We start from the raw sequence: 20,338 nt of genomic DNA on the forward strand, positions 1-20,338 counted from the left end.
CCGTCATTAGTTGCACTGAAGCTTAATTATCTTGGTTAAATACAGTTATAAATAAAAATAAAAGAATTTTCAGCTCATTTTGAGGTCTTCAAACACCAGGCGGAGAGCTACGGTCGTCAATGGACGCCGTGCACATATCCTTCTTTTTCGCCATCATTGGAGCGAAACGGAGCCGCGAAAAGCACGTCTTATCGGACTGCAAGCAGCAAGCAGAGTGAAGTGGAGTGGAAAAAATGAATCGGCGAATGAGCGATCGGATCCGGGTATGCGGTGATGCGCGGGAACCAATGAGTGCATTTGGCGCCCAAACAATGAATGGAAGGGGACGCTACACCATTTTAATGGCCGACAAGAAGATGAAAAAAATCAGATCAACAACTGAAAAATTGTCAAAAAGCTAGACGATGGGAAAAGTAAATAAGTCACATATTTGATATCATAAAGTGCACGAAATTTAAAGGGGAACGCGGGGAAAACGTGGAATGCACAAGAAAATAAAAAAATAACTAAATGGGGGAAAAAAACAATTGAAATGACCGAAAACATGGGGGAAAAAATGCGTAAAAAAATGTGATATGCATTATCACAATAATTTAACTTTATATTTGCTTATAATGTAACTCATAACATTTTTTGATTTGTATATCCATGAATAATCAAAATATTTTTTCCAGTTTCATTTTCCCCCCCTTTTCTTAAATTATAATTCATATATGTTTGAATAAATGGATCGTTTTGAATTTTGTAATCATTTATTTCTTAAAGGTGGAGCCATACATTACTACACTATCAATATATGATGCCAAGAGAAACAAAAAAGTTAGTGAAGATTTCAGGTTTGATATTAATCATCCATATATTCGTAACATGCTTCCGAAAAAGGGGAGGAAGTGTAGCATGCCCCAAAATCAAGCAAATATCATTTCCAACTGCAATGGGGATGCTCCAAACTTAACGTTACCAAACCCATACCTGAAGGATATAGGAGAGGAGTGGCTGGCATATCCAAAACAGGTACTTTGCTTATTTTTGGTCCTATATTAAATTAGCATAGAGTTTGAAACAAAAAATACTCATTCTAGTGCTGTGAAATACTTTTTAGTCTGAATTGATCTAATACAAAACAGGTGATTTTAAATTTTTCACTTTTTTTTTACTAAATTGATCAACTAGTATGCAGGTTTATATGGTAGACTCTTATTATGTTTTACGCTGCCTAAAATTTTTGCGTAATAATTAAAATTATTTCCTACTAGGCTATCTTCACTGTTCAACATCCTGAATCTGAATTATATTTTGTATTAAAAATTGAAAAAGTTCTTCAAGGTGGAATCTCCCAAGCAGCTGATCCTTACCTCCGAGCCCAGTCTAGTTCTAATCAAAGTCGTTTAGGAGCTAAAGTTCAAAAACTATCCAGATTGTGTTGCCAACGTCTGGGGCATTATAGAATGCCCTTTGCTTGGGCTGCTAGGTTTGTAGCTTCAACATTTTGTTTTTATTATGATATTAATTTAATTGTAACTATACTGATTCAAACGCATGTATTAAAACTGATCAAAATCTCCTAACTGGTCATGTAGAAAGTATGTCATAAAATAAAATGATATTTCAATCATGTATTTTAGGACAAACTGTATTAGGCTGGAACATTTTATGTTTTACATTACTTTCTTGTTTACAGCTTTTTGGTAAAAAATAGATGCATATAGTAAACCCTAGTTTTACGCAGGTTTATTTTACACGGTTTAAGATTTGACACCTTTATTTTATTTTACGCGGATGAGTTTTGGTTTTACGCGGATGCGGTAATACAAACAGATAACATTTTCCTCTCTTTCAAAATAAAAACTCCTAAAGATTGCAGATTACATGTAATAAACTGCATTTTGGCGTGCTAATAACTATACTTGGGGCCCTGGAGACATTTTATGCGATTGGTTCCAGAGCTCTTTCCAGAAGTAAAGTTATTAAACTCACATAGTTCAGAACTCACTAGAAGAAGAACTTTTAGGAGTGACAAAGGAGACCAAAAAACCAAGGATGCCGACTTCGGTGACACACAACCAAAAACGTTCACATTGAAAATTTTAAGCCATTCCTAGACAATAGAAATGATCTTCCTGATTCGTTAGTGAAGGAAGATTCTATCATGGGAATGACGCAAGTGATCATGAATATGTTAATGAATTATTAGAGAATTACAGAGAAAAATTTTTAATGACTGCCAAAAGACTATCATAGCCAGCTCTTTTTTATAAGCAGAACACGAAATTAGTTTGTTTTCTTTATCAATGCTGTGCATAAAAATCGATATAAGTACACATTAAACTTATTATACAGTTAGTCATCATTAGAATGAAGTATTTTTTTTATCTACGGAACCTAACCCATATTTTAACTCTACTATTAGGTCTCAATTTACGCGGTTTCAATTTAAGCGGCATTTCCCTAAAACGTAACCCCGTGTAAAATGAGGGTCTGCTGTAATTAATAATAGCAATAATTATAGATAATGGTTTTTGAGTAAAAAAAAAGAAAAATGGGCATAAGCATTTTTATTTTGCCTCCATGTTGCTAAAACTCATAAAAATTCTAATTTCTTGGTTACAAATCATGAGAATGAAGGTCAAAATAATTTCAAATCATCTGCTTCTTTTTCTTTTATCTCACTGTTTTTCTGTTGTAGGTGTGAGGTAGGAAAGAATTATTGAAAATGTAATGAAGCATTTACGTACAGTTTCAGTTCACATTTGTTACTATTGTTGGGGCAAACTAACATGGTACGATTAGGAATGCTATGCAGATCGTAATCACAGCATTATGGCACTGCCAGGTTAAATTTACCCAAACTATAGCTTTCTTCCTCATATTCCAATAAATAAAAAAATTGTGCATCCATTAATTGCAGTCTACTAAACACTCTGATCAAATGTGTTTTGTTTTCAATATGAATGGCATTTCATATGATGTAAAATAATATTCTAATTTCAGAGCTTATAATAATTAACTCTAATGGTATTTATTAACATAAACTAAGTGTTTTATTTAAAAAAATATTAAAAAACTGAGACTTATTTTACAATGTTCGAAAGTTATCTGCACTTTAATCAGTATTTTTCTTCTAAACTTGTTAAGGAAATAGAATCAAAAGTCTGAATTGGTGTTGTGTTTTCCAGGCCAATATTTAAGTCTTTATCAGGCGAACTGGACACAAGTTCAGAGTTTGGGCCAATGTATAAGCAAGATGGAACAAAACTATCGGATGAAGATTTGTTACGTTTTCTGGCAGAATTCAAAAAGTAAAATATTTTGAATTTTAAGTATTTTGTTTTCAGAATATTCTTTCTTTTTCATTTTGTTTTTAAACTAATAATCAGCTAAAAATTTAATTTTGTTTTGTATTGTTTTTTTAATCTGTTAAGAATTTTTTTTTTCTTAAATTTTTAAAACATATGAAGTGTGAAAAAAACTTTTACATTGTTAGTTTTTAAATATTTTGCTTTGCAACAATTTATTTCATGAAGAAATATTTTATGTACTGTTGATAATTTAGAAAATAGTTTTGTAAACTTTATATTTTCCTTGCAATTCACAAAAGTAGTTTCAAATAAAGATGAATGATTTATTTATTTTTTTGTAATGCTGTGAAGTTCTATTTATATGAAATTTGAAAATTAATAGTAGTTTGATACAACTGTAGGCCTGAAAAACTAAAGCATCTGACCATAATCCCAGGCCATATTAAAATAAATGTGCAGCTATTAAAAGATCTTCCTGCAAGTAAGTTTATACATTCTTTTAGCTTGATAATATTTTCTTTAATAATGTGATGATGAAACTGCTTGCACACACACACACATACCAAAATATATACTTTTTCTTATGCATAGTATGCAAAATTGTTTAAACTTATACTATGTGCAATATACCGGACAGCCCGGTTATCACATCCAGAAACTGCAGTTTCTTTCTTCCTCAGTCTGGAATCATAAATAACTAAGCTGGAGATAGATGTCATCTCACTGAAGCTGAGAGTGCCTACAAACTGGTAGATAGATGCATGTAGTTCTGCCTTTACCCTGGCTTATGGGCGGTAACTTACTGCTATACTACGTTACCTGATAACTCTAAAAATTAAAACATAATCAGGGGTCTGTCCAGGATTTTTCACAGGGTCCGTTTTTTGTGAAAAATCAAATAATTTTGTGAAAAATGAATTAATTTTGTGAAAAATCAAAAAATTTCGCAAAAAAAATTTTTTTTTTAAACGAAATTTTGGAATTTAGAGATGGCACAAACTGCATCAATTAAACTTAAAGTTGAGTGTTTTCCTCTTCTATTTCGAGAAAATCATTCTGGAGTGTTTTTCTGATATTTGGGGCATCGCTCTCTCAAGTATCAATATTTATCTACCATTTTTTTGTTACAATTACTTTAAATAATGTACAGAAATATATTATACTAGAAATATTTCTGTAGAGTATTTAAAATAATTGTAACAAAAAAAATAAATAAATAAAATAAAATTCAGAATAGGGGGTTCAGCATGTAACTTTTTGACCCAAGACACTCTTAAAAAGCACAGAATTTCGTTTAAAACTTATAAATTCCGTGATTTTAACAAAAATAAAAAGATGTTTTAATTGTTTACCTCTTAACAAAGCGTAAATATCATCAAAAATTCGAAAAATCGGACTCCCATAGCGGATGCAAAGAGATCGCAATTCTCAAAGTGAAGGCATCAAAAGTATAAAAACGGCTTGTAAAAGAAATATTTTTGATAAAATTATTTTAAAATTGCATTTTAGAGTCCTATGATAAACATTTCATTAATATCTGTGGACACAGGTGACGCAAAAAAATAAATAAATAAAATAAACCATCTATTCAGCATTTTAATTTTTGACTCATAACAGAAAATGGAATTTTGCTTTAAAATCTTGAAATGAGAGTTCTAACAGAAATAAAGATACTTTTCATTTATTTGCATCCTAATAAAGCGAAATTAGCTTGAAAAAAGAACAAAATATAATTCTCATATCGGATGTTAAAAGATTGCATTTTTCAAAATGTAAACATCTAAAGAAAAAAAAACGGTAATTAAAAGAGTTTATTTAATATTTAAAGTTAATCATCCTTGTTAGTATCGAAAAATCAAAACCCATATAATTATCTCCCAAAATAACAATTAAACATCACACCGCACCGCACCACACTCCACCATAAAAACGCAAATATTGACCATCTGGGTAAAATGATGAGAATATTTTCTAATCAAGTCATTATAAAGGTTCAATGCCAGATGCTAAGTGGTGATAATTTTAAAGTTGGTAACCCTATCTGAAGCGATCATATTTTCCCCCCACCCTTACTATCACTTTGCAGTTCTAAGTTCATTTCGCAGATATATATTATTATTGTTTATTAAATCATGAGTGGAGAAAAGTGCTTACCAATGCCTTTTCAGAAAAGTTTACAGCAACACCGCTGCTAATTAGGTGTGATAAAACAAACAACCATTATATTTATTTGGCAGTAGCAGTTATTTATCGCTTGCAGGAACATCGCAAGAGTGCCAATTTTCTTTTTTTTCAAAATTATCCGATTTTGTATAAGCTGATCCCTCTTATTTGACTTTTAAAAAAATCCAAAAATTATCAGTGTATACACAGAAATATGCATTATTTTGCTTTCAGATTTGTTTTTTCAATAAACAATTTGTGAAAGATCCGATCTTGTTTATCAGAATTTTGTGAAGGGTCCGTTTTGTTTGATCGGGATTTTGTGAAAGGTCCGTTTTGGTTGATCGGATTTTTGTGAAGGGTCCATTAACGGACCCAAATATCCTCTGGCCAGACCCCTGATAATGGCTCCACTCTCGTGCACTGTGTAGTAAAAAATTTTGTTGAATATTCGCCATCATTTTTGGAACTGATATAGGTTTTGCCAACATAAAGTGGAATGAGATGTAATATTACATATCATCACTGATATGATCTCTGCTTCTTTACATACCTTCTAGTTACTGCTTAAAATACTATTTTGAAAACATTTGAAAATTTATGCTCTATGCAGTTTTACTGAAATGGATCTTTTGCAATAAAATTCTAGTAATAATTCTTAATTGTGTGCCTTGTATCAAAAAAGAGAGAGAGAAATTTAATCATTGAACATAAGCAAAATCTTCCTGGCCATTTTTTAAAAAATCTTTTAAGCACTTTTATCAAAAGTCACTAGACGTTTTATTTTTCAAAAAACAACTGCATTAACTAGCTTTACAAAAATAAAAACCATAATATTTTAATGCAGAATTCAAACACATTAGAGGCATGGCAAAAAGTATTCTACTATCAATAGTATTTTAAATGATATGTGTGAACAAACTATTCTTTCAATTATCACTTGAAGCATTGAGGTCAATATTTAGGTTCTTATCATACTTCCCCATCTTTAGGAATAGTCAGTAAACATTGTAGAATTCCTTTGAATTTAACCAATTGCTGATAGGTTTTGTAAGTGTGTATGTTTTCAGTCATTTTAATTGAAACATATTGTGCATGTAAGAAAAATATTGTAAAATTATCTATAATATAATTTGTAAATGTAAATACAAATGTAAATAAGTTTGCAAATGTGATTCATGTTTGTAAATTTGTGAATTGTAATTTTCAATTACAAATGTAAATTTATGCGGACCCGCTGTTACCTCAGTGCTTCAAAGTAAAACATTTAATTTTTTCATTGTTTCAATGCACTTGAATTAGCTTATAAATTGCATCTTATATTTTTCTATCCAATATTTTCAGATTCACTTACATCGTCATTAATACCGCTAGTGCCATTTCCAATACCACCTAAATGTGAACCAACGTTGGAAATAGAACAATTTCCTACTGGTATCGCAAGCAACTGTAGTCCATATACAACTTATATCAATCATCTTTATGTATTTCCTAAAAGCTTGAAGTATGAAAACCAAAAAACATTTACCAAAGTAAGTAGCTGAATTGATTTTCCTTTATAAAAAATATGAGTGTGCATATCGTCGCGTCAGCAACAGTAGGATATCTTAGTGTTATTTCTGGGATTAGATGTCTTATTGTTGCTCAGGTGACGCTATGTTGGATAACCTTTGTAATTTATTGCTTCTGGTGTCATTGATTATTTTCCAGCAATTAAACTAGAACATTAAATGCATTATTGTATCTCTGTACATATGTTATGAATAATCATTTCTTCTATTCCTGCAGAACATTGCAAGATCGTAAAAAATAATTATAATTTGGAAAAAAAAGTTTTCATAAGTAATAATATGTGAATATATTTTTGAAATCAGCATGTTTTCAACATTTGAACCATAATCAATGCATATAAGGGATCTGTTCAATTAAATGCAAACCTTTAAATAGTATATAAACAGGTACTTCAATATGATATCTACAAGCATAGGCATGTTGCGGGAGAGAGGGGTCACCAGGGGTGTCTTATCCCCAATACCTCATTTAAAAAAAAAAAAAGAAATTAAAAGTACAGAGGAGCACACTGTAATATTTTGTGGTAGTGTACACAGGGGTCGAAGTAGTCCTATATATCCTATATTTCCTATATTTTCCAAAAAAAGCATCTAAATCGTCCTATATTTCCTATATTTTTCAAAAATGTCCTATATTTCCGTTTTTTACCCTATATATCTTTTAAAAAGAACAGTAAATAAATTTTTTGACATCGGATTTTTCGCTGAAAGTACGTGCCCAAACAAATTTCAAATTAAAAAACTCAACTGACTAAATTCTGCAACAGGCACCTTCTTTCATTGGCTACAGCAGTGTGACTAGAATTTTGCGTTTGGCAACAGCCGTTTGTTTTGTTTTCCATCATGGTTTTCGTTGGTATATTTTTGCTGCGTTCAGTACATTTTCTGGTCGGAATGTTCTGATTTTCTTTTTGCAATCTTTTTTTTTTTTTGTGGAATTTTGGGATCGTGGAATGTTAGTTCCTTATGATGCTAAAATGTAGTTTGTTGTAATATGTGAAAGTATAATGGCGAAATCGCATTGCTTAACAAAATTTCGTGTGGAGTTGTTGAACCAGGAGGACATTAATTCTACAAATTTTGGTGCATTGTGCACTAAAGGAAAAGATGATTTTACCACTTTTTGCAACTGTTCAGTACCCATAAGCAATAGTGGATTTTCGCAATTGAGGCAACATGCTAAAACATTCAAGCATAAAGAAAACTCTGAAAAACGTCTGAAGGATCCTTCTCAAGCTCTGTTTGTTCTTAATACAAGTGGTAAAGGGTTCAGTTTAGATATAAAATGAAAGAACAGTGGAATTAGTGCTTGGGTCATGAGTGAGGAAGAAAAAATAAAAATTATCTTTGTTCAAATTTTGTTTAGTTATTTAGTCCATAAAATACACTGTTTTTTTTTTTTTCAAAAATTATTCTTTCAACTACAGGGAAGTCATTTCAGATGTAAGGTATAATTTTGTTTTTGAAGTTTTTTTTTAAAACAAAATCATTGATAAGAATAACTAAATAATATATGCTATGTATTATTTCTTTTTTCATAGCAAAATTATTCATATAATGTGTCCTATATTTGTCCTATATTTTTTGTGGAAAATGTCCTATATCTTACAAGTCGGTCACTTCTACCCCTGTGTACAGGTTACTAAAGTGAAACAGGTGGTCGTTGTTACTGAATGACGTAACAGCATGTCAAAACTAACTTCTGCACCACACACCAAGCTTTTTTCATTTATTCTTTTCCTTTCAGCATTTATTTAGGTTACGGTACTTAAATTATCTAACTCATTCTCATAAAATGATACAGCTTGTAAAAAGCATTTCTGTTTCAGGAATCAACTTAAAGTCCTATGCTTGAATTCATGATTTTTTTTTTTTTGGATGTCCTTCAAATAAATTCCCCAAACCCCTTACATAAATGAATTTCACAAAAAATTGCTAATGATCATCAACAAAATATGTAAAAGTGTGTTCTACATTACACTTGAACATTGGAATGGTATCATCAATTTAAGTAAGTTCTGTCAATAAATGTGATGAGCATTTATCACTGCTGTTATAATCAACCAACTTGTTAGCTCTTACAAAATCAACGACCTATTCTGTAAAAATTGTTCTTACTCTGTACAAGACTTAGCAAAATATAGAAATTCAACTGCATTGTATTGCAAAAAGTAGAAAGAGAAACTGCAATGTTTAAGGTAGTTACAATTTTCATTCTCTAGCTCATGGTTTAAGATCAAAAAGACTCTGTTGTCATTTTATCGGCTACTAGGAAAGCTCCCTGTAGTCAAAGTCACTCCAGGAAATGTTTATGATGATGTCTTCAAAAAGGGTCATTGCAGGAGATAAGACTTGATGAGTCTATATATGCAACATTGAAACTAAACCTTAATTGGGGTTATAAAAAAAATCGCCTTTGCTAATGCTATCCATTTTGCAGTTCATGCTGAGTTTTGTTGCATTTTGGAGGGAATGTCCATCACAATTTTTTATCAATTAGACAAATTGTCAATCAATAGTAACTTTAGACATGTTTAATGTTTGTGGGAAAAGTTAGAGAAAATTCTAAAACATTTTATGAAACACTTATAAATAAATGAATAAATTATATAAATAATGTTCTCAATTATGGTCAATCCCTCTCTTATAATCACTCAATTAGGCTATTGCTGGCTTTTAGGTAGTTCCAAAGTTAAACCTATGTTGAAAAGAAGCATTTTGAATTGATCGTTAAAAAAAAATTGTTGAAGAAGCTTCAACCTATTCCAAAAAACTGTTTTCAGGATGCATTGTTGAGGAAAATCTATGCAACAAGGAAGAAATTACTTTTAAGTTTTCCATGCTCTTTTTTTTTTTTTTTTTTTTTTAAGTTTTCCATGCTCTTTTTTTTTTTTTTTTTTTTTTTTTTTTTTTTAACAAACTAAGTTTGAGAACTTTTTGAGAGACCTGAGAGAGAAGAGGTCCATCTCTTTTCTTCAATAAATAAATATTAAGCTATGTATTGCAATGCTGTTTAATGTGTGCATTGGCTTTAATCATTTCAAATCGATGCATTATTTATTTATTTATTGAAACTAAACCAGCATCAAATCTTTATCTGCTTATCACAAACTCATGTATCACATTGAAATGATTTTAATAAGAAAATTACATTATACATCTGTTTGACTTTTTTCCCCCCAAAATTTTGATTGTTATTTATTCTTATCATTTATTCACTCAATTTTTGTAAGAAATGCATTTATCATTTTCCCTCTTCAATGGGTTATGTAAACTGTAGTTATGTAAATGTTAATGGTAGCATCTTATGTTTTATCATAATAAATGAAACAGCATGTAAATTTTCATTATGTTAGACTAAATGTTAATGTGCCATTCTCTGTTAAGGCTAGAAATATTGTCTGTACTGTAGAATTCAGAGATGATGATGGTGAAAATGCTGTACCTTTAAAAGTGAGTATATTAATAAATTGTGAGTATAAAATAAATGCTTATTGTTGACCAATTTTTATTGTTGAGTATTTAAATAAGTATAAAGCATTTTGCTCAATTTTAATGCCTAAACCCTAAATTAAGTGCACATTCATATTAGAAAAGCACTATGATGTATTCTGATGTTTGGTAAAATCTAACAGCTAAAAAATTTGGCAAACCTAGTAATTTCATTTCAATGTAGCTGATTCACTGATTGATATCAAAAATTAAGAATTCATTTTTGTTTTTATTGTAGGTGAAATTTGCATTTTCATTTGTTCTCTTATTGTAAAATTGTGACACTCTACAAATAATAACTTTTGATTTTTCAGTGGTATATATCTATATATATAAAAATGGAGTTTGGTAAATTTGTTCCCTAAGATCTCAGAAACTACCAGGCAGATTTGGCTGAAACTTTCACCGTTTGTTCAGTTTGGTACTGGGAAGGTTTATAGACCAGTTCGAAAAAATTCTGATTGATAGTTCCCTTTTTATTCCAATTTTAGTCCCAATTTTCGCATAAATGCCCCAATATGGAAGTGGAAAAAACGTGCACATATTAATATTATATGTCCATCGAAAGCGCCAATTTTTCTGCTGAAGATAGCATCTGTTCGAAGTTTCTAAGTTGTATAAAAAATGAGTTATGGGCTTTTTTGTTCCCTGTTCGAAGGCTTTCATCAACCCAAGTCATTATTTAGTGTGTCATCTCAACTCCCAAGAATTGTTGTATTGTGGAATATTTTTGCTTTTCGTCTGACTTTTTGAGGCTTTTCTCAAGTCAAAGCTTAAAGTAACGTTTTTCCACAAGATTGGCTAAAAATAAATGGATTTGGCTGATCATTTTACTTTTAAACGGAACTTATGTAATTAATGGTTTATTTTTATTATGTATGCTGATTGGACACTTGCTCACTATATCCAACCAACCAGCAGAAATATCGCCAGAATTTTTTCAGAAAGATTTTAGTAGCTGATGCATTTGGCAGTTTTTTCCACTGTCGCTGTTTTTGAGCCCAAAGACTACGTAATAATGTTTCTCAGCTTTCACCATATAAACAAAATATCGCCAATCAAATATACTTAAAAAAAAATACTGTGTAAAATAATTCAACAACTAAATTAGGCGAATCCATAAACCGCACAAAAACTTCCATTAATTTTTCTTTTTGCACGATTTCAAACAATCGCCAAATTTTACTACTTATTTTGGAAACATTTTGGATGAAACCGTTTAGAGTCTTTTTTTTTTTTTGACCAAAAGTATCTCAGCATCTGGCAACAATATTTCTATAATAGAAATTAGTAAGGAGGGGGAGTATTGTCGAAAGTGTCCCAAAATGATTCTCGCAAATTTGGTAAGATTTTAAACTGCACCAAGTGCCCACAAAAATTGAAATTTCCCAAAATAACTAAAGCAAGTGTAAGGGTAACACAGGCGGCTACATTTTTTTAAACAGTTCGTACATCAATAGCCATACAGAGAAGGTTTTAGATTTAAAAAAAAAAAAGTACTAACAGATAAATCTTTTTAAACATGTAAAGTTTAATTTCATATTTCAGAAATTCTTCCAATTTGTATATGCTTAAATGTCGTGCTTTGGTTTCTAAATGAATACTATTTTGTTTTTTATACTTATTGCTATTTTAGTTTTATGAGTAAGGAAGCAGCTCGATTTTTAATCACGCCAAAAAGGTTTGTTTTAAATTCTTTCGCTTAAAACAGAAAACAAGGGCAAGTAACGATTGTTTCTCATAATTATTACTGACCCAGGCAACGCTGGGTATTTTTGCTAGTATATATATAATAGTAGAATTTTTTTGTCACAACAAAATAAATTTCAAATAAGCAAAATGATTAAGTAAATCCCTGAATAATAGTTTTTTTTTTTTTTGACTGTAGTACTGCATTTTATTCATATTGTTATATTTTATTCATGTAAAGAATGGATAGGAATAAATAGGCTAATGTTTTTCACAAGTTTACAAATAAATTGGAATTTTTTAATTTTTTTAACTGATCTTTTTATGTATTATGTACACTAGTAACTCTCGCCTGCAAAATTTAGGTTGTGCTATGTGTTTCTTTCTTTTTTTTTTTTTAGTTTTGATAAATGATACTTACCATAATACCTCATATCAGCTGACATGAAAAGTGAGGCTGACCAGCATGCCAGTAAATTCAAACTATCCGGCATGCTGAATGATTCAAGGTTTATTTTGCAATAAAAAGAGAAAAAAGTAGACTGAAAAACTTTGTGTTTAGTCAAGAATACAAATATTTAAATCAAAAGTAAGATGGAATCGATATGTATGGATTTTGTTTTTAGCGTAGGACATTCATTACATTTATTCAGGGTATTTCGTAACCAGTCTGGATAACTTTACGCCACTTCATATTTTTAGTTTATTTGACTTAGGAATAAAAAGACTATTAGTTCCAGTGATACTAGTGATGTCTTTTTTGCTGGCGGGGTCATAAAATAAGATTTCTGCTCTTCATGATTTTAAAATTTACCATAATATAAAAAATATGTAGTGGCTCAAAGTTATCTGGGCTGATTCAAAGATACCAGGATTTAATTATGCCAATAAAATGATTGACTCAGAAGTAATCATTGTCACCAGTAGTGGCCAGTGCTTAAGTAGTGGCCACGTCAAGGTTTATATTTGAAACAGCAATATTCCAGCTATCCCAAAGGATGCAAAAGTGCATCAAACGTGCAGGGGGTATTACCTCCTGTATGTTTGAATCCATTGGGCAACCTGGAATCCTATGTTTTCAAATATAAAACTTGCAGTGGCCACTACTAAAGCACTTGCCACTACTGGTGTATTTACCTTAACTCATTTATAATATACACAGTATTTTGTTTTCTCTTTTACTGTTACATGAGTTTTGTGGTCGAATAAAAGTAATGTCAAATTGTTCTGTGCTGCAGTATGAATGTTTTTAAGAATATCAACATACATAAAAGTATCATCATACGAGGGTTATAACATTAGCTAAATCTTACTTTAAGGTGATATATGGCTGTCCTGGAGAACCAATCTATTGTTCTGAAGCCAGTACTTCCATTACTCATCATAACATTAGTCCAGATTTTTATAAAGAAGTATGTATGCAATTTTTTAAAAAACAATTTAATGAATTTCTATATATTAAACTCAGATTTCAATTAACAATGTCTTTTTTTTTGGTTTTGTAAATTCATTTATTTTGTATGAAATTTGAGTTTTCCAAAAAAAAAAAAAAAATAGTAAGAAGGAACTGGAAAGGGCTAACATGGTAGAAAACATACCAAAATCAAGGATCATTCTTCAGCACCACCCTAAAATGGTAGTCCCTAAAATGGTTGCCCCTGATCTCAAGCGATGCAAGTGATTATTTCAAAGACTTCCAAACAACTCTTGTTTCTTTAAAATTGGAATTTTTTTGTAAAATGTCCATCTAATTAAACTTTCTTACATCATATTGGCTGCTCTTTGAAAGTAAATGAACGTTAATTTTATATTGATTTTTTTGAAAATCTGTTGTGTGTAGCTTCAGCTTTGTTTGTCCTAAAAAAGATATTACAGTGGTGTCCAAAAGAGATTGCATTAAGCTCCTTCACCAATGATCAGTAGAAACAAAGAAAGAGTTGCTTTGAAAATGGAATTTGAGTGTGACATTGCTATCAATCATAATCTCTACTGATTCAATTCAATTAATTCAACAATTTATAGCATCTCATTAGGCTTTTAATTATTTCAGCATCATATTTCAAACAAACTGACATCTTTTCCAACTTTAAAGCTCTGTGGGTTTAACTTCCCTCAAGTGGCGAAGTATGACCCAGTTTTGCCCCTCTTGAAAAATTGCCAATAAATATGTTAATATATAATTTAAGTGGAAAATAATAAGGTAAAAAGAGTTGCCAGACCATCATAAGGAAACAAAAATCAATTTGGAAATTTTCTAATGGTAAGGAGGAAAAAGGATGCAGTAGTCTCTCGATATCTCAACTTCACTTAACTCAAATTTCTGCTTATGTCAAAGTTTCTGGAGGTCTCAAAGTGCTGTAAAATTGCTGTTTAATCTGCAGAGAGAGTGGGAACTCTGTTTTATTTTTTGGGCATAATTTACCTAAAGCAGCTGTTATTTGCAATGAGTGAAATAGTTTTAAGAAGGTTCTTGATTGTTAACAGAAATAGATGTACTAATTAGGAGGCCCAGAGCCTGTTGGTTCTCCCTTTTGTATTTGTACATATTAATTTGTTTAATAAAATTTTATATTAATTTGAGTTACTTTTACATAGGTCAAAATTTTACTGCCAACACAACTTCATGAAAGGCATCACCTTCTTTTTACATTCCATCACATAAGTTGTGAACAGCCAAAAAATTCTAAGAGACGAGATGGGTCTGTGGCTAACATTATTGGATATTCTTGGCTTCCATTACTGAATAAAGGAAGGTGAGTGAAATGTTTCACTATTTATTGGCATATTATTGAGTAATTATTATCTAAGGTAATTTTTAACTGAAACATTATGACTGAAATTTGTTTCAGAACTGTGTTCTTCAACTGTTTAGTTTTTCCTTTTCTCTCTTTTTTTTTTTTTTCTCTAAATTAAACTTAGTCTTTTTAGTGTTAGAACAAGCTTCAATTGCATGATCAATTAAGTTTTTCTTGGGTATTTCAAAGGCATGAAATTGATTAGCATTTTTTGGTCAGCTTAATGTGCTAAAGTTTTGTTTATTAAATTACATTTCTTTAATATTGTCTGAATGGTGCATAGTATTGAGCTGTATTTTTTCTTTTTCTTTTATACGTTCAATAAGTTTATTGAAAATAATAATAGTTGATTAATAGATAGTTGATAGTTAATGATAATAAAATTAAAAATGCATAATTTTATTATCAAGCCGTTTTTACTTTTTTAAGCTTTAATCAGGTCTTTTGTCGTTTATCATTGAAGAGATAATTTTGTAGCTTCCATGTGTTTTACTATTATTAATGAAGCAGTGGTTCCACTTCTATAACAAATAAAAAATATATTTAATAAGACCTCACATTTTCATTGTTTCTCCTTTGAAATAAACATTTTTGTGTTTACATTTTGAAAGCATCTTTTGATTTTTTTTTTCTTTTAGACTATCCATTGATGATCAAAATCTCCCAATTTCGATTGCTTTGCCTCCAGGATATTTGTCTTGTCAACCTCTTGGCCTTGGGAAAGGGGTAACTATTTGCCTCCATTACTGTTAAAGTGATTTATTTGTAACACTTAACTGAGCCTGACAGCAAACTTACTTAAATAGCTTACAAAGTATTGAATATAGCAACAAAAGCCATAGCTTTTTGATGCAGAATTTATCAACAACCTGATTTTACATTTGTATTTTAAAAATGTTAGTTACTGACTGAAGTTAAGTGCAGCAAAACATTTTTCAATTTTACCTCTGCTGTATCAAAAATTTTAGATTGGTCAATTTTTTGTAATCAAAATTATGAGTAAAAAGGTAATTTTATGTGGAGATTGTTGATCAAAAATATTCATAACATTTTATCTTTTATCTTTATTATTTTCTTTAAAATGCACCGGATTTTCAATATTATAATCATTTTTTCACAAGTTCGATCCTCTTTCAGTTTAAAAGCATCTTGACAGCTATTGCCAAAATGTGAAAGTTCTTTAATTGTTGATTGAATCTGAATTCTGGAAAAATAAAAAAAAGCTTTCCTTTTATTAGTTTCAACTATGGATCCCCAGATCTAAAGAATTGAAGTTTAATAATAATCATAATGAAATTCTTCTCACGGAGAGGTCAGCTGACCCTTTGACACCTTCCCCCCCCCTTGAAACCGCCCTTATCCAGCTGTCATTTCCCGAAAAAAAATGTAAATCACCCATACGTTTAGGGGACCAGCCAGAAAATGAGAAAACAACAAAAGTTTTTTTTTCATCATTTATCGTAATTTGGAGGGAATAAGCTATAAATTTCAGAAATAAGTTTACAAACTATGTGGAATTTATTAACATATTTTCGTGAAAGTATCACTTATCTTCCCCAAGGTATAATGTTTTTTTTTTAATACCAATTTTGCTCATAGGTTTTCGGCTCATAACATGCGATTTCCTCTCAAACCTTAATAAACTTTCAGAAAACATGAGAAGTATAAAGCTAAAATTTGAAATTTAAATGTGGAAAATTTTGTGAAATATGAACTTTTATAACCGTCATAATTTAAAACTCAAGTATATCCCTCATTTCATAGAACAATTCCAGCTCAATATTTTCAAAATTGAAAAACATATCAGTGATCTAATGAGTCAAAATTCAATAATTCTTGGATAGGCGACGAATCCTCAGGGATCGTTCGCAAAAAACCTGTTTTTAATATGAATCACACTGAACAATTAACAAGTATTGCAAATTTTCAAACGACCCCTTACAACTTGTCGCCTATCCAAGAATTATTGAAATTCAGCTCATTAGATCACTGATATTGTTTTAAATTTTTAAGATATTGAACTGGGGTTTTAATATGAGTTGAGAGATATTCTTCAGTTTTAAATTATAAAGATTATAAATTGCCGACTTTCGCTTACGTGCAATGAAAACTCAATTGCTTGAAACATTCATATTTCTTCAAATTTCGAATATTTCAACCTCAAATTTTAGTGTAATATTTTTTTAGTTTGCTGCCTAATATTTTGAAAGTTTGGTAAGGTTTGATGGAAAACTCTGCGTGTTATGAGAGCCAAAAACCTTTGAGTAAAATTGTTGTTTTTTTTTTTTTTTTTTTAATTGCTAATATTATCGTGAGTGTAAGTGATACTTTCACGATAATATAAAAATAAATTGTACATTGTTCATACTGAAACTTATAGCTTATTTCCAGCTATTTACACTGAAAAATTATCAAACACCTTTTTTTTTTGTTTTCTCAATTTGTTGCCGATCCCTCATATGCATGGGTGATTTAATTTTTATTGGAAAATGAAAGCTGGAGCATACATTTTATGTGAAGAAAGTTAGATAACGTAGCTCTTATTTCTCGAGAAATTTGTAAAAATGTGAATTTTTGAATGTGTCCCAATACTTTTGGTCACATAGTGTACATTCAGGCTTTAGCCTAAGAATGCTGATTAGTATCTTTTCAGAAAATAATTGCTATTCTTGATAGAAAGTACTCGATTAAAGCCTTTTCTGTATTGTTTTCATGCAAAAGTGTGAAAGAAAAGAAAGGTAATATCTTGATTTTCTTTTGTTTCAGAGAATGTGTTAAAATGTCTACTTATTAAAATGTTCTAAAATTTGTGAATTGTTTAATGCTACTTTGGGTATAAAATATGCATTTAAATTTCACTTTTGCATGATTTAAATGAACAAACATGTGCTTTACTTCGTTGAACATAAGCTATTTATTGCAGTTTAGTGGGCCTGAGATACGATGGGTAGATGGTGCAAAAGAACTTTTCAAAGTGGGCTTCATTCTTGTGTCAACTGTTAACTCTAAGGTAAGATCTATTCCAGAATGGTATTTTTTATTTTTGTGTTTAGTATGATCATATACTTTATCTGTTTAAGTACTGTATAATATTTTTCTTTTACTGTAGGATCAACATCTACATAATTTCTTTTCACAATGTCAGCGCTTACGTGAATCAAAAATTCCAGATATTGAAACAGATAGTGTCATTAAAGTAAGATAGAGCATGCCTTGGTTCTCTCTTTTTAAAATTTTTCTGTTTGGTTCTCCATAGTATTTACTCAATATGTTTGCCTAAAACTATGCAATTTAATTTACTAAATAGGAACTTTCTGAAAGTTCATTTTGATTGTGTTGATTGTTAAATGCATTGTTTCATTGCTAATAACTTGCTTAATTTTGCTCGGAATGACAGTTAATAAAATAAGAATGAAAAAAATTGCTGTTTGGATTGTTGTTTCATTGATATCCTTTAGTTCAGATTTTCTTGGTTTGAGTGATTTTGAAAAGTATTTTTAAAAAATAATGCTTACTATTCTATGATTAGCTTTCATACTTTTTCTTTAAATGCACTTCAATGTAATATAACAATTAAAATATATGTTTAAAAGGTAAAGTCTTTGATCAGTAGAAGTGTGATATTTGTTTTCTTTTATTTCGTGTGATTCATTCTGTAACTGCAACTAATATTTTTCTAAATACTGTATTTACTTGACACAGTTGGTCCCTTTTCACTTGGATTTCTATACAGATTGGCCTATCCAAATTTTCATTTTCCATGCTTTTTTCCATTCTCTAGTTAACACAGATTTTCAATACCAAGGATCAGTTTTAAAATTTATAGAGAATAATGGAACTATGAAGGGAAGTTCTTTCCTTTTCACGGGAAGCATTTTGATCACATTAAGAAAAAATATATATATCTCCCCCTAAGAATAAAGTGTTATTATCTTTTATGGGAACTACAAGAAATATGAGAAACTAACAAAACATAAGTAAATGTATAAGACTTTGACTTTACTATGAAGATGAAAATCCCGTAATCCAAAACATGTTATCCTTGTGGATGGCACAACCTTTTGTATGTCAATCCTTTTGCTGAGCTAGGGTGGTGTCATCCTGAGATCAAGTTTAGTTTTTAGATACTTTTAACAGGAACCCTTTTATATATCACTTATTCAAATATATTGCATTTTTCGCCAATCTCTGGAAAAGCCAAAGTGGAAAAAACTTAGGTTTGTATTGGAGACAACTGAAATAGGAAAAATATTGTACTTTTCAGCAAAAGCTTATTTTCCTTCTTGAACAAAACATAGATGGTTTCTTTTTATCCGAATTTTCTGCTATTTATGTTGCAACTTTAGATTCTTGTTTTCAAAAAATATATATATAAATTTTGAATATTCAGTTTTATTTTTTGAAAGTTAATTTTCTCTCATTTTTTTTTGACTAAGAAAGTAATCCTGATAAAGAAACTTCTTTGTAGGGGGGGGGTGCTTATCTTTTACTTGTTTGCTGAGTGAAATTTTTAGCGAAATAAGTTGAGGAAATTTGTTATCCTATATTAATATCCCTAATTTTCAGAACCTGTTTTCATATGTGGTAGTCTGAGTTCTTTTAACTTAAAAGCAAGTATGACAGCTGAGATCCCATATGCAACATTTGATCAGTGATTCTCAAACTGTGATCCACGGACCACTAGTGATAAGTGAGCAATTTTCAAATGATCGCAGAAGAGATAGTGAAAATTAATCTACATCATTTTTGTAATTGTAATTGTGTTTATTAAACAAAACTTCTCTGGATTAATCTCATTTTACCTGACATAATTGTTGTGAAAATATTTCTATTGCATGTAGTCTGGGTAGGACTTGGAAGTGTACCAATTGGTTCTCAATTGTGAAAAGTTTGAGAACTACTTCATTAGATGAATTGTTATTTTAAGAAGCTGTGTTATATCACATTTTTAAATATATCACTTTTTCTTTGTCTCCAAACAAGCACTATGTAATGGGAGGTACAGCAAAATTAAAAGGGAACAACTTGCCAAATTGTTCTAGTTAGATAATATTTCAAAATATTAAAAATGGTTCATAAGAAAACAAAATTTTTTAAAGATTAAACTAAGAAAATGTAATTTTTACACCTAAGTGCTATTAAGTATTTTTCATTCAAAGTATTTACTTTTGATATGGTATTAAAATTTTGTGGATTATGTTATTTAATTTTAAAAAATAAAATTTCATTTTTATTAATTTTTAGTTTTGATTGGAGTCTATTGTTTGAATTATATACATTTTTCTTAAAAGTATTTCTTCTAAAATGAATTAAATTACTGCTTAACGAA

General features: G+C 30.1%; 1 protein-coding gene across 1 annotated transcript in view; it reads left to right on the forward strand.

Annotated features, from left to right (window-relative positions):
* Positions 1-20,338, forward strand: part of LOC129223067 (dedicator of cytokinesis protein 9-like) — a 241,712-nt gene that overhangs the window by 126,523 nt on the left and 94,851 nt on the right. Inside the window, 11 exon segments of the mRNA XM_054857632.1 lie at positions 766-1,014; positions 1,257-1,471; positions 3,177-3,299; positions 3,701-3,780; positions 6,807-6,994; positions 10,421-10,486; positions 13,534-13,626; positions 14,810-14,967; positions 15,648-15,735; positions 17,933-18,019; positions 18,119-18,205. Of these exon segments, the coding sequence (XP_054713607.1) occupies positions 766-1,014; positions 1,257-1,471; positions 3,177-3,299; positions 3,701-3,780; positions 6,807-6,994; positions 10,421-10,486; positions 13,534-13,626; positions 14,810-14,967; positions 15,648-15,735; positions 17,933-18,019; positions 18,119-18,205 (1,434 nt within the window).

The sequence above is a fragment of the Uloborus diversus genome, chromosome 5, assembly GCF_026930045.1.
Source record: "Uloborus diversus isolate 005 chromosome 5, Udiv.v.3.1, whole genome shotgun sequence".
Classification (NCBI taxonomy): Eukaryota; Metazoa; Arthropoda; class Arachnida; order Araneae; family Uloboridae; genus Uloborus; species Uloborus diversus.